The sequence below is a fragment of the Anguilla rostrata genome, chromosome 10 (assembly GCF_018555375.3).
Source record: "Anguilla rostrata isolate EN2019 chromosome 10, ASM1855537v3, whole genome shotgun sequence".
NCBI lineage: Eukaryota > Metazoa > Chordata > Actinopteri > Anguilliformes > Anguillidae > Anguilla > Anguilla rostrata.
This window is the reverse complement of record NC_057942.1, coordinates 12,634,194-12,649,494: the sequence shown is the minus strand read 5'-3', so window position 1 is coordinate 12,649,494 and position 15,301 is coordinate 12,634,194. Positions and strand designations below refer to the sequence as shown.

Below are 15,301 nucleotides of genomic sequence, written 5' to 3'. Positions count from 1 at the left end.
CCGCAGTGATTCAGGGGGAATGGTAATTGGCTATCGAGAAAACTGCTGGACAAAAATAAGGCTATATATGGCTGCCAATTACAGTGTAGAGGCATGAGTAGACTTGGGAAGGAAAGGGGTGCTAAGCATCATTTTGTGCACACCCGCACCTGTGTGGGAGGCACCAGGGGGCAGGTCCCAGTTGAACTGGGAAGGTAGGAACAGGAGGTGGGATTGGGAGTTTGTTAGAGTAGTTTCAGGGAAGGTACTGTAGGTGTAAATGCATAGGTGAAGCGGTATGTGAGCTTCAAGGTCTGTGTGTGGGTTTTGGAGTGTGGAAATATGTCTTGTGTGAGTTGTCTGTGTTTGCAGGTTTGAATTTCAAAGTAGTATGTGCTTGGTAGGGTGAGGAGGGTAGATAGTGAATGTGTGTTGAGCACGTATGTATGGGACAGGGTGAGAGTTTGAGGTGTCTGCATGTGTGTGGGGGCGTACGTTTTTGACAGGTATGAATGTGTCTTGTCTCGGGATGGGCAGTGTGAATGTAAGGTGTATGTGTGTGATTGTACATGCGTGCGTATGTGAGTGAACGTGAGTGCAGCCCCAGTATGTGTGTAGACATGGTGCGATTACTGCGGTTACAGCCGGAGTCATCTTGGATTAGCAGATATTTCTGGGAGATGGGGCTCTGTGGCGGGTTACGGGTGCACCCCACCGAGCCTGAACTGTCAGAGCTGGTCTGTGGAGCAGAGACTTATCAGGTCAAAACAAGGATGTTGATTGGTCAGTGGGAATACTGACTGCTCCTCCACTGTGTGTGTGTGTGTGTGTGTATATGTGTGTGTGTCTGTGTGCATGCTTGTATGTGTGCGTGTGTATGTCAGAGTTTGCCCTTAGTCCATCCGTGAAATGCAAGACAGGAATAGTCCAGTTTCACCTGTCAGGACCCCCCCCCCGGCCTTCCTCTTCGTCTTCCTCGGCCTCCTCCTGGAACTGCCGGAAAGCCTGTCTCCCCCCTGTGTGCCGCCGCTCGGGGGTGCCAGTAATAATGCGCGGGCCAGACCAGACTCCGGTGATTGGGGCCATTGATTGTGGTGATTTGATTTATTGATCGATCCCCTCTCAAATCTGCCTGTCTGAGAAGCGCGGCTAATCTGAAGCCGCTGCCTCACAGAGAGAGGGGCTGATAAGGCCTGCATGAAAGGAATCTGCGCTTATCTCAACCACACAACAGCCCTCGCGCCGCCGCTCTCTGGCTAGTGTGCGCACGCGTGTGCTTGTGAATGTGCGCGCGCACGCGTGTGCTTGTGAATGTGCGCGCGCACGCGTGTTTGTAAATGTGCGTGCGCACGTATGTGCTTGTGTGAGTGCGCACGCGTGTGCTTGTGAATGTGCGTGCGCACGTGTGTGCTTGTGAATGTGCGTGCGCACGTGTGTGTTTGTGAATGTGCGTGCGCACATATGTGTTTGTGAATGTGCGTGCGCACGTGTGTGTGTGCGTGTGTGCATGTGTGCGCGTGTGTGGGTGCGTGCATGTGATGGCGTACGTGTGTGTGTGTGTGTGTGTGTGTGTGTGTGTGTGTGTGGTGTGGCGTGTGTGGTGCGTGCATGTGGCGTGCGTGCTGGTGGTGCGTTGTGCTGTGTGTTGTGTGTGTGTGTGCATGTGTTTGCTTGTGCAGTGGGAGGGAATACAGTCACCAGGCAGAACAGAGTGGATCTATAAATTGATGGAATTCAAAGCCTCCAGCATCGATTACCATTATAACAAACAGCAGCGCACAGAATGTCTGATTATTTTTAGACAAAGATTCTGTTCTCTCAGCAGCAATTCTGCTGATGCTGTCACAGTTTCAGACGTCTGCCTTTGATTGCAATTAGATGCGATACAAAAAGAAAAATAATATGCCTATCTGCATTTTTTTTTTCCTTTCTCCTTTTTTAATGGAATGTGTTGTCTGAGGCTGTTGTTTGCAGGAACTGTTTCGGCGTCCGCATTATTTTGGCTGGATTGCTTAGCGCCGTGCGTTTTTCCCTACTGCTGTCTCGGATGGTTATTGCAGTCACTTATCTTGTCCTTTTTTCTAAGCGTTGACATTGGCAAAATCTTACTTCCCTACTGTAGCGTGCCCAGAAATAGCCTTAATTCATTTATAGATCTGTCTGAAAATTTACATTTTGGTTTCTGAAAGAGTTTCTGCGCTGTACTGTAATTACGGGTGATGCACACGCTTATTTTTAATCTGTATTTACAAGCTGTCTTTCTTTTTGTGTGTGGGGGGGGGGCTCAGAGGGAGTTGGGTGCCATGAACGCTCAATATGGGAAATAAGCATGCGGTAGAGTGTTAGAGTATAATGTGTGTCACAAATGATTGAATATCATTTTTCAGTTCTGTTATTATTTAAAATGCATTTGTATGTCTGAATGTCCTCAGTGTTAATCTGGCCCGTAATTTATTTTACATTGCCTGCATTGATTATAATTAATTAATTTGTTGGTTCTTCTGAGCGGCCGTTTGTTTAATGCATTAGAATGTGACTGGAGGAAATCATCGCCATTGCCTTCGTTTGGGATTTCGCTTTCTCTGCTGTTTCCTGGGGTTTATTGTTTTTTTTTTTTTTTACCCCCCCCCCTTTCCTTAGCTTCACAGAGGATGTCCCCCCGCCACCCCCCACACCCGTCTGCTCTCCTCCCTCCCTCCCCCCGTCCGTCTGCGGCACGTGTGCATAAATACCTGACCTAATCAATTCTGTGTGACTGGCTGTCTGTCAGCCGGCGGGCCGCTCCTCCGCGGGTGCTGGCCTCAGCACGGCCGGGCCGTCCCACCGGATCGGGCCGCAGTCGGGGCCCCCTCCCCTGCCCAATGACAGCGCCGCGCTCCCCAGGGGAAACTCATCAATTATGCCCGGATGTTTGAGTGGCAGGGACTTAATGACAGGAGCTCAGTATTGACCTGACTGCCACACATTGAACAGTCGGCCAGGCCGCGATTTCCCCCCACCCCCCCACCTCCACACGGGCTTTTTTTTATTTTATTCATTGAATATTTGACTGAAAATTCATCTTCTCCTCCATCATTTGAAGATCTGTTCAGTGTTGGGAATTGAGCCTTTTTTAATGTTTCCTGTTCACAGTGTGCTGGGATGAAGTGTGTGTGTGTTCCTGTGGTGTTTTTTGGTGAAGAAAAATATATGTGGAATTCTTGAATTTATAGTCAGTTTCTGCAGTTTTAAAATATCATTTTAGTTTTCATGTATGTCTTTGATCGGTGCAGAGAGCTATCGTGTGTGCAGAAGAATATTTTAGATCTTTACGGAAGTTCCTGATGAACTGCCAGTTTTACAATGGGGGGAATCGGAGCATTCTCTAAGTACCTCTAATATCCTTCACATCCTTGTGCATCCTTGTGCACAAAAACTGTCTTAGCAAATTTAAAAAAATTAAATAAAACTTCAACTGAAATAATATTGAACAAAAAAGTGACCTTTAAAACTTTTAGCACCTCTACACACAAATGCGTGCAGTGGCTTATAAATGGATGCTCGCAGAATTGGGCCAGAAGACAAATTATCTTTCTCTGTGGTACTCAATTTTAGCCTATTTAGATTTTTTGGACTTCAATGTCAAAATATCCATACACCATAAATAAGGCCAAATGTATCTTTCAGTGCTTGTGTCATCAAGGGATGATTTTAGTCAGGTATTCCTTTAAAAAAAACTACGATTAAATTGATTTTCAGGACAGACCTTGGTATGAAATGTTCAAGGCCTTTGATATTCTGCTTTGGTATGCCTGGACCATAGTGTGAAGCCTTGACTGCTCGGTATATTTGAGGCTGCAGAAACAGCTCTGGAATGTTACTGTAACTGATAGCGGGGTGTTATAGTGATGAATAGGTGGCAGAGTGCTGGGCTTTCATTCTTCTTTGCATCCTGCGACATTCATCTCGCAGTTGTCCACCAGGGGTTACGGGTTGGGAGTGCTGCGTCTTCTGCGTCAGTGGGAGAAATTGTTCGGCAGTTTTATTTTAAACGATTCGTTGTGCTAGGAAAACGCTACATAACCGTTGTATGGAAAGGAGTCTATAATAGTCAGCCATGAGACCTCGTTTGTCACCGGTGGAGAACTGATCCTCTGTAGTGAGAAGAACGGGCTGGAGCGGGCAGGTGGACCGGACAGATTTCCGGGTGGACCTGGGGGAGATGTTGTGGGGGTGGGGGAGGGTTCTGGGGGGATTCAGATCATGGACCGGGGAGTAACCTGTGATTTTTGGGTGTACCTACCAATCAAAAACTGGGTGTGCGTAGGACACCCAGGACTCAGCACGCTGCCACCAGTGAGTGTTGGGTTCATCGTTGTGGCTCTGTGAACCCTTGCCAGCTCCTCGTTGTTAGGTGGGGCCTCACTCTTTCTCTCTCCTCTCTCTTCGTGCTCAACTCTCAACAAACTGAAAATAAGCAAAACAGAAACTGTTCCGGTTCAGCTCCCTCCAAAAAGGTCCAGAGAAACCCTGGTTTCATTGCCATCAGTTGCCCTCCCAGTCTTGGCTGGAAGATGAATGAGTAATAGTGCTGTTTGGTTTTCTATGGTGCTGTCAGATAGAGAAATGCAGTCTAGCAACCTGAGCCATTGTCTGCTTCAGAGTCTGTGCCTTGTGAGTCTGTCCTCAGCATGCTTTTATTTAAACATTTCTTTAAATGGAGCAAGCGGCAACCAGACTGGCTACTGTCCGGTTGTTGTGTTTTTTTTTCTTTTAGTCCTGTTGTCTCATCTAGTCTCATCTGGATGTGTTATAATGTTACTCATGTGAACCCACTGTGCTGACCCTAGTCTTTGAGGGGCCCTAAGCATGTATATATATATATATTATGGGGCCCCCTTGCGGACGTGGGGCTCTAAGCAGACGCTTATGTCACCTATTGATTTGTGCTGGCTGTGTGAACCAGTGACTGATTTGTCACAGTGCATGTGAAGAACTGTGCCCTAGAAACTGATTTACCACCCCACCACTTTAGCTAAATAGCATACATTCCACCTTAAAGGAATGCATTGAGTTAAGCCATAAGAATGCTGGTAATGAAATGCAGTTATCATGTAAATGAACCATAAATGTGTGTTGTCCCATTTCCTATCGGTAAAATATCAGCTAGTGAAAGTTGCCATTTTAGATTCCATGGGAGCTGAAATTAGCTGATTTTTAATGTTTATTTTTTTTAATCAATTGCAGTCAAATGAGCTCTGGTAGCGTCTCAAGGGAGCCCGTGATTGGATAATGCATTATGGAACCTGAAATTAATAATTATGGAAAATTAGGCTAGGGGGAAATATTTTATGTGAAGGGTTTGAATACACTCAACATTTGACTTTTTTATCATTGCCATATATCATTCAGTAGTGCCAGTTTATTTTTAATATAACACGGGAAACAAAACAAGAGTAGTGGGGTTAGTGCGTGTATTATAAACAGTTAATGGGTGTAATCTAATAGCAGCAAAGAGGACGCTGAAGACATACAGCAACTCTGCTTCACGCAGGCTGGCCCTTCGATCAAAGGCGTGGTCCGCACGTTGGGGTCCTTGAATAGGAGACTGCAGTCATTCCTGTTTGCCACATGCCTTTTCACTAACTTTGACGAGCACATGGTGTGCCATGCATATCATGGATGCATGTAAGTCTTCAGTATGTATGTAAATCAAACATCGTAGGTCTCCAGAGTATGTAAATCAAATTATAATTAAGGCAGTGATTGGGACCTCCGGCATCCAGTATTCATAACTGCAGTGATAATGATAATGATGGCGATAATGATGGTGATGGTGATGGTGATGATGATGATGGTCATACCAGCACTAATTGCTAATCATGACCACAAAGTGGATGGCACTGATGCTTAGTTGCACTGATGCACTCAACTCTCTTGTTCTGGACTGGAAAGAAAACCTGTCCTTACAAAGGTGTGCAATCTCAGGTTTAGAGAATAGGTGCTTAGAAGTTCCACGCACCCATTCTTAGTCGTTGTGCTCCGTGAGGCCACTCCCTTATGTATTCGTTCCATACGTTATTCCTGTATGGCTTTGAATCCATTTGTTCTTGCATGTCTTGTATATCCTCTGTCATAAAAAATGACGTGCACTCTTTAGAATACCAGTATGGTCGCACGCAGCTGGTGTGCACTCTTTAGAATACCAGTATGGTCGCACGCAGCTGGTGTGCACTCTTTAGAATACCAGTACGGTCGCACGCAGCTGGTGTGCACTCTTTAGAATACCAGTACGGTCGCACGCAGCTGATGTGCACTCTTTAGAATACCAGTACGGTCGCACGCAGCTGGTGTGCACTCTTTAGAATGCCAGTACGGTCGCACGCAGCTGGTGTGCACTCTTTAGAATTCCAGTACGGTCGCACGCAGCTGATGTGCACTCTTTAGAATGCCAGTATGGTCGCACGCAGCTGGTCTGCACTCTTTAGAATACCAGTACGGTCGCACGCAGCTGGTGTGCACTCTTTAGAATACCAGTACGGTTCGACGCAGCTGGGGGCACTCTTTAGAATGCCAGTACAGTCGCACGCAGCTGGTCTGCACTCTTTAGAATACCAGTACGGTCGCACGCAGCTGATGTGCACTCTTTAGAATGCCAGTATGGTCGCAGCAGCTGGTCTGCACTCTTTAGAATACCAGTACGGTCGACGCAGCTGGGTGCACTCTTTAGAATACCAGTACGGTCGCACGCAGCTGGTGTGCATCTTTAGAATACCAGTACAGTCGCACGCAGCTGGTGTGCACTCTTTAGAATACCAGTACGGTCGCACGCAGCTGGTGTGCACTCTTTAGAATGCCAGTACGGTCGCACGCAGCTGGTGTGCACTCTTTAGAATACCAGTACGGTCGCACGCAGCTGGTGTGCACTCTTTAGAATACCAGTACGGTCGCACGCAGCTGGTGTGCACTCTTTAGAATACCAGTACGGTCGCACGCAGCTGGTGTGCACTCTTTAGAATACCAGTACGGTCGCACGCAGCTGGTGTGCACTGCTATGTTTGTAAGTCGCGAGGTGCTCTCGGGCAAAAGCCGACTGGAAAACTTTGTAAACGGAAGGGCACTTGAGCTCTCAGGAGATCCTCTCCTGCCAGCCGCCACACTGTCCAGCTGAAGGGCTGATTCCCGAGGCTTGGGAGTGACCAGATGGTGGTGTTGAGAGGAATATACTCGGCTGCACATGTGAAGGACAGCTTCTAGTGTACCATCGCCTCCAACTCCACCGCACCCTGCCCCCCTCCCACCAACCACGGCGGAGGACAGAACTCCACTCATATCTGGGATATTGAATTAGACCCATCAATGAGTGAATTCATTCACTGTGGTGGGAGGAGACCAACTGCCTCTCCTTAGGCCTGATATAGAAGTCTTAATTTCATCAAGCGATGATAAAATTAGAAGCTTAAAATACCTTTTAATGAAAAGCAAGTCAAATGTTTTGAATGTCAAATTGAGGTTTTGTCTACAGTATCAGATCATTTGCTAAATTACCTTTAGTAAGACTGTAGATTAATTAAAACACACTCAATTAAATTTCCCCCGCATCGTCCAGTACATAAATACAGGGCAGTAATTGAATCCGGTGTTCCAGTTTTCTTCTGTTTGCCAGGAGTGAAGAGGGAGGACCTTTGGATGGGAACGGAAACCAAAAAGGTGGTTGGGCTGGGGGTGGGGGTGGGGGAGGGGGTGCAGATGAAGGAATGGCAAAGACACTCAGCGGAGGTGCAGGGAGTCCGGAGCGGTGATGTGGTAGGCGGCTCACAGGAACCGCTTGGTCTGGAAGATATTGGCCGGAGAATCGATGGCATTGGGTTTTTTTCGGACAGCACGTGGTACTGAGAACAGCATGAGCTCACCGCTCAGCCAAACGCTGCCCTCAATGTGCGCTCAGACATGGTTTGGGCTGGGAGATCCGCTCGTTTTGTTTGAAGGGGGCAGCGCATCCAGGATATGAGGGCTGGGACAGAGGTGATGACTCTTCTTAGGGGACTGTCCTGTCACGGCCCCCCCTTCTGCTGCCTCTGTTCTTCATCCTCTGAAGTGGCTGGTTTTTATGCCATTCACTCTCATAATCAGCTGAGATACAGGCTCTTTTAACAGTGATTTAGTGCCTTTGTTCGCCAGGGGACAGTTTGGGAAGAGGATTTTATTGGCATCCTTGTGTCTTTAAAACACTTTTTTTAGGGCAAAATTAAAGAGCCATTCTTTCTCTGTGCTGGAGAGTTTTACGAGTATCAAGTGTACTCTTTAAATCATGTTTTTTGGAAGGAGACCCAAGGCTTCTTGGAGTCTTGTCTGGGCTAGGCCAAAAACTTGTAATGTTCCTGTTCTCTGTGATTTGCTAACATTTATTTAACTGATTTTTTTTTCTTAACTTTTTTTTATTGTTAACAGTGTTGTTATACTGCTCCATTGGTTTGTATTTCTCTCTCTCTGTCTTTCGGCTCTCTCTCTTTCTCTCTCTCTCCCTCTCTCTCTCTCTCTCTCACTCTCTCTCCCCCCTCCCCTTCTCCCATGAGAGTTCCATTGCTGTAGCTGGCATATTGATTATTTTAGACACTGATTATCTAAAAGGCCTTTTGCTACTTTAGACATTGAATTTATTTTTGTTTAATTATTTATGGGCCCCGGGTTGCAGTAAGTATTGCCTCTCTCGGATCTTGAAGGATTAGATGGTTAATATTCAGCAGTGTATTTTTATTTATGTACACGCCGGACTGTGCGTTTGGCTGTCGGCGGAACTGTTAAGCCCCATCTCCTCTTTTTGTCTCCCCGCAGAAAGAGCTGAACTCGGTGGCGTCGGAGCTGGCTGGACGACAGGAAGAGAGCGAAGTTTCCCACAAGCACCTGCTGGAGCTCAGCCGCGAGTTCAAGAGAAATGTCCCCGAGGTAACCGTCTCCGCTCGCGGTCCCGATTGCGACACCCTCCCCCCTCCCCCTCCGTCCCGCGCCCGAAGTGGCACCCGCCTCGCCCCTCCGCCGCTGACGGACAGATCGGGGCTGGGTTCCCGCGAGCGCTGGAGCCGCTGACACGCGCGGCGGGAGCTCACCTTTGTGTTAGTGTTCATTTGTTCAGCGCGTAATCCGCTTTGCTGCGCGTCGTCTGTGGGAGTGCGTGCCTGCGCCAGCTCCCGCTCGCGCTGCCGCAGCGGCGGCCTTGACGCCGCCGTGATGGAATCAGGGGGGGGGGGGGGAGGGTGGCCTCCAGCAGGTGTGTGGGGAGGGCCTTGGCCCCTGAAGGAGGGCCTGCTCCCCCTGGCTGGATCATGCGCCGTAGGCCCTGCCTGAGTCCAGGCCTCAGGCCCCGCTCTCTCCTGGCGGGCCCTGGAACAGTCTTAAGGAGCGTGAGCGGTAATCCTGCGGGTGCAATGCAGGTACACAGGGCAGGATCAGGCTGCCACTGCAGGACTTCCAATCCACTCACCTGGAGATGCCTGGGAGGGGAGAGACAGGATTGATGAAGGATGCCGAGTCTGGAGCCAGCTAATGCATGCTGGAAATCACTGCTTTCAGACACACAATCTCACATGTACACACTCATACACACACACACACACACACACACACATACACACACATGTGCACACATAAGCACACACACACACACACACACACATACACACACATGTGCACACATAAGCACACACACACACACGCATACACATACAACACACACACGCACACACATGCGCGCACACACACACATACGCATGCATGCAGTCTTTTTTTCCCTCCTCTTTCTCCCCTTTAATCCAGACGGGAGACACTGATTCCTCTGCTCTCAGGGAATGTATGGTAAGACGGAATTTGAAAAACACAAATCGCACGGCTCTAAGGAAACAGGATTTGCCATTTCTGTTGGGCCTGTGAAAAGAGCTTTCATTTACATTTTATTCCCCAATTCTTCTGTCATCTTCTGGAAAGAGGACCACCAAGAAGAAAATGTATTTAAATTCAGGACACTTCTCTGAGCTTACTGTAAGCATGTATTGATGGTGTGATGCTGCTGCTTTTTTCACATGTAGACTTTACAGATATATCTACTTTATTTAATCTTTAATGAGAAAATAAGTTTTTTTGTCAGACTAGGGTTACGGAGGGATACAAGTTTAATTGTTAATGTATGAGAGCACACGTCTGTGTGAAATGGTCTGTGTGTGTGAGCTATGTGTTTATAGTAGGGAGTGAGACTCTGCATCTGTGTGTGCATGTGAGCCTGTCTGTCTGAGTGTCTGATGGGGGAGTGGAGCCAGTTTTCAATGATGGGGCTGTGGAGAGGGGCCAGGGACGTGTGCCAGGGGGTTGGCTCTGGTCAAGGCCATAATCGGACCTGCCAAGGCCCTCTCTGGAGAAATGAAGGCCAGTCTAAGCAGGGTGATAAAAATGGCATCCGTTTTGCTGGCTGCATTCCACCATTTCGCATGTTTTTAATATCTATTTTCCGTCCCAGTAGCATACAGTGTCCAGTGTTAAGCAATATGGTGTCGTCTGCGGATTGAAAAGAGGTGGCGGCTGACTGCACTTAATTTGGGGGTTGCGCATACTGGGCTCTATCCCCCTGAATTAATGGAGAACGTTGCCACAATGGGATTGGTCAACCATTGTTTGTTGTTGGCAATTTTTTGTTGGCAGAGTAAAACTAAATGGAAAAGAAAATAAAAATAAAAAAACAGACCCTCAGAAGCTCTGTATTTGTGAGTGAGGTGAAATTTCACCTTGCTATGTCTCTTTCCCACTGACATGGACGCCAGTGGAACCCCTACTCTTGCTTCTGATGAATGTGCTCAGTGCTTTTCTCTCTGGTTGTCTCTGTCTGTAGGAGGTTCGGGAGATGGTGGCCCCTGTCCTCAAGAGTTTCCAAGCCCAGGTGAGTTTCACTTGGTTTACTTTGCAAACACTTTTATATTCATCCTCTGTAGTCTTGCACTTTTAATGCCTTTCCAGGATGGCTCACACTGGTTTAAATTGTGGGCTTGATGTCTGTGCTCAAAGACTGTGAAGTCAGTCGGAGGACACAAGAAACGGTTTCTCCAAACGGCTTAAAACAGGACTGGAGCGTTCAATACCGGGAAGCCTTTTCTTTTTCAGTCAGGAATAAAACTGAGCCTGTGCACTTGTGTGTGGCATTGGAATTGGCTCAGCTAAAGGGGAAATGGATGAGAATTGGAAGGAATTGTATGGGGGGGGGGAAGAATAGATTGACCCAAAACCTGACCCCGTGCCAGAGCTTCAGTGTGTAGTCCAGCCATGGACAACTGTAACAGGCTTTTATATCAGTCCGCCCACCCCCTTTCCCCGCCCCACCCACGAAGCGTCTGATGCTTTCAACAAGATTTTATTTTCCTCAAAGGTGAGTGGCATCTCTCTGCAGTTCGGTTATCAGATATCTCGCTGTTTACATTATCCAGCTTGACGGACGGAACATTTCCTCATTTCCTGTCCTGATGGTACGTTTTCAGTGCCTTCGCTGATGGCCAGTCCATTCGAAGAGAGTCACCCGATACCCAGCAAGACTCTGCTTTGCCCATTAAATGAAGGTCATAAATCACGTTTGTGAGGCGTGTTACGGGCCGCAGAGCCCAGGCGTATTGAAATGATGCGGCCGATGTGCTGCTCCCTCCCTCGCTCTTCCACCGACCGGAGCTCCAGACTGGGTCTGAATCACAAGCGAAGCCTGTCCTGTGCCTGCGTTTATTTACGGTAGTCCGTTATCTGACCAACAAAAGCAGAAATTTTTGTTCTGTTGTTCTGTCTTCTGTCATCCTCTGTAGAGGATCAATGGTTTTTATCTAGATCAATGTGAATGTTGCATTAGTGGTGTTATATTAGTCAAAGCCTATGCAGCAGCAGGCAGGGGTATGAGCAGCGCAGCTACTCTCCTAATGCTGTTAACTCGTTTTAACGAAAATTGAACAGTTTGACTTCCCTGTCATTATAGTACCATAGATGTTTAAAAAACAGCAAAGGAAAATGAGGGCATGGTCTGATTCTGACCTTCGTGTTCTTTCATTTCAAATTTGTGGCACAAAGGGAAAGAAGGAGAGATTTTGGTCATCCTGTTAGTTGTCAATCAAACCTGAGAACGCACCCCCCCGCCCCCCCCGCAGGTATCCCAGCAGCCCTGGTTTTGCCCGGGTGCAAAGTGCAGTTTCTTAAGCCCCCGGCATGGCAAACAAAAAAAAACCGAGTGAAAGAATAGGAATTTAATTAATGTCTGATGATTTCTTGGAGGCTTTGTTCCCTAAATGAATAGGCAGCATGCAATTAATGAGCGTTTTTTCCTTCTTTTCTTCTTTTCTCCTTTTTCCTCCTCCCTGCCTGCAGTGGCATTGTAGAGGACAGAGCAGTTTCTCACCCCCACCCCCCCACCCCCCACCCCTCATGACTTCGGTTTTTAATGTCAAACAGCTCGCAGAAGCTGATGAACTTTACTCACCAGGAGCCCCTGATCCCTGAGCTTACCCCGTCCCAGGTCCTGCCGCTTCGCAGGGGAAGCCGCAGACGCGCGGCGAATACAGGAAGTAGCGAGGCCTCTGAAAGTGCTGGTTGCAGAGCGCAGCGCACTGTTGGCAGAAGTTTTGACCAAAGTCGCCCCCCCCCCGCCCCCCGCAGTGATGCACTTCAAGCGGACTCCTCAGGGTTTTCCAGCCCTCAAAGTGCGCCACTGTTGCGACTCGTTATCTGAAAGAGAAATCTCGCGCTTTGAAGTCTTCCTCAGGATACGACAGGTCCTGTTTCTTTTCTGTTTTATTTCGACGTACCCCTCCCATCTTCCCCGTCCCTCGCCCACTCCTGCCTGCTAATTATCGCTAACCAGGCGACTGATTAGAACGAGCCAACGACCTAGATTCGGAAGAGGCTTGGAACTGCTCGGGCACACGCAAGGGTTAACCTTCGAGCTGGTGGCTGTCATTGGTTTGCTCTTCTCTCTTTTCTCTTCCCTTCTTCTCGTCTTTTTTTTTCCCTTCCTTCCTTCCTTCCTTCCTTCCTTCCCTCTTCCCTGGAAGTTGGTTAATGAGGTCCCGTCAGACCTGGGGAGAGGTGTTAATTTGGCCTGTGAAGTGGAGAGGAGATTAAGGACAGTGAGCGGCAGAAGAGTTTACGGCTTAAAATACATCGCTGTCCCTATTAATCCGCCGTCCCTGGGTGAGGAGCGTTTTTTGGTTTTATAATGAAGAGAGCTCCGTAATGAAGGTAATTTTAATCAAATCTGCTGCGGAGGCCGTTCTGATGGCACGTGCCTCCGCGGTCAGACTCGCACCGTCGCGGGGGACCGGAGGGCGGCGGTAGACGAGTCCGCGATCGGGTCGCGCTAACGGACCGCCGTACGCGAGCCCCTAACCGCGCGCCTGTGGCACCAACCTCAAAGAAGCTGGCTTTGAAAACTTTTTTAAAAAATGGCGATGATGGTCCTTCTGCCGGTCGGCTCGCTGACTTAGCAGTTTGTGGGAGCCGTTGGGGCAGCGATAGCTGAGGCGCGAAATAAACTTCTGTTCCGAGGCTGCAGGAGCACTCGTGACATAGCAGCCCGAGAGTTTCCAGCGCTGCGGCACGGCGTGTGCTGCTGGACGCCCCGCTCCCCATCATTCTCTGACAGGGCCCCTCTCTGTGCTTTTTCTTCTCTTTTTTTAAAATCTGTAAGGCGAGATGTTGTCTGCGTGCTATTTGTTTTGTCAGGCCCAAATTAACCAGTCATCTGTTTCTTCTTTTGGTGTCTGTTGGCACTGCCGAAAAAGAAAACATCAGCCCAGGCCCCTAATTACCGAAACTTGCTTTACAAAGATAATCCGAGAAGTAATTTAGCGTGCACAATGAGAGTCATCGTGCCGCGCAGATGGAGATTCTGATAAATAGTTTGTAACGTGTAATTAGCGGCTCTGCCGGTTACATACCATTAACCCCTGGAGCTCAGAAATTATTTCCTCATTATTAACTGAAAAGGTAGGATTGAGCTGACTAGACAGCAAAACAACAAATGGCTGCTATTAATTACCTCCCCCCCCCCCCCCCACCCCACCCCACCACACAACCAGTGGACGCACATTCCATTTTTTGCATAAACACACGGTGGAAGATTTAGTATTGTTTTACATTGTGGTGGTGCCACATCGGGATTGTGTGTATTTCATTGATAACCCAGAGGGAAGACTATCTGTACTTGTTTGCGGTGTGGTTTCTCAGGGTGAGCGAACACTTCTACAGTGAGCTAGGTTTTGTATACACTGTATTGTTAGTGAAGATATGTCAGACTCTGGAAAAGTCTATTCTGTAAGGTGTTCTTAAGCTTAAACCCTATTGGTGAAGGCAGGTGCTTATGAATATTCATCATCAGTAAGACCATTACTGATTTGGCTCTGGTTCTAATAGCTTTGAATGCATGCTCTCAAATTTTCATTGGGTATTGGACACTCCTTATGCAGGGACCAGAACGCTTTAGCAGGGACAGGAAGAGAAGCACAGGATGGGCTGATACTACTAATGATTAAATGACCTCATGGTTCATATGAGCAGGTGTTTGAAAAGGAAAGACACAATTGCATACTCTCCTGACAAAGCCAAAGTAACCAAACACAGTTCTTTATGAAGTTTTGGTTATCAAACAATACAATATGAAAGCAGGGGATGAAAATTAATTTTGAGAGTACACAATCATGTCTTTCCTTTTTCAAACACCTGCTCATTTGAACCATGGATCCTTTGAATCATTTGAACTCATTACAAAGCAAAAGCAACCAAACACGGTTCTTCACACAGTCCTTGTTCTCAAACAAGACATACAATACAATATGAAAGTAGGGGTCAAACATTCATTTTGAGAGTGCATCTGTCTCATATTTCAGCTTAGGGTCGTCGCAACCTGGCTCAACGGCTGTTGCTTTTGTCGGTTTGGTTTTGTATTTTGTTCCTTTATACAGTATTTTGGCACGTGGTGATCTAAGAGTAAGTCTAGTGTACAGGTGTTGCAGGTGTTGTTCTACTTATCAGTGCAGGATTGGAAATACTTCCCAGTGTCTCTCTTCCCTTTCCACTAGTTAGTTAGTTATGTTTATTGACTTCCAAGGAAAATATTCCATATAAAATACAAAGAATAAAAACATTGGGTCAAAACACTATTCTATATACAAATAAATATTACTCATTTACATGTTCATGTTCCAGGATTTCCAAACATTTACGCAGCATACACAAAACTTTCTTGTCTTTCTTTCTTGTGTTTGACGGTCTTGTCTGCGTGTTATTGGGTGGTACGCCGGGGCCCCGTTGTAAACTTTTGAGAGCGGCGCGG

The 15,301-nt window shown here is 47.5% G+C and overlaps 1 protein-coding gene across 1 annotated transcript in view; it reads left to right on the top strand.

Moving 5' to 3' along the window:
• Positions 1–15,301, top strand: part of cux2b (cut-like homeobox 2b) — a 128,554-nt gene that overhangs the window by 55,558 nt on the left and 57,695 nt on the right. Inside the window, exons 2-3 of the mRNA XM_064354185.1 lie at positions 8,794–8,904; positions 10,835–10,882. Coding sequence (XP_064210255.1) covers positions 8,794–8,904; positions 10,835–10,882 — 159 coding nt within the window. The remainder of the gene's footprint in view (positions 1–8,793; positions 8,905–10,834; positions 10,883–15,301) is intronic.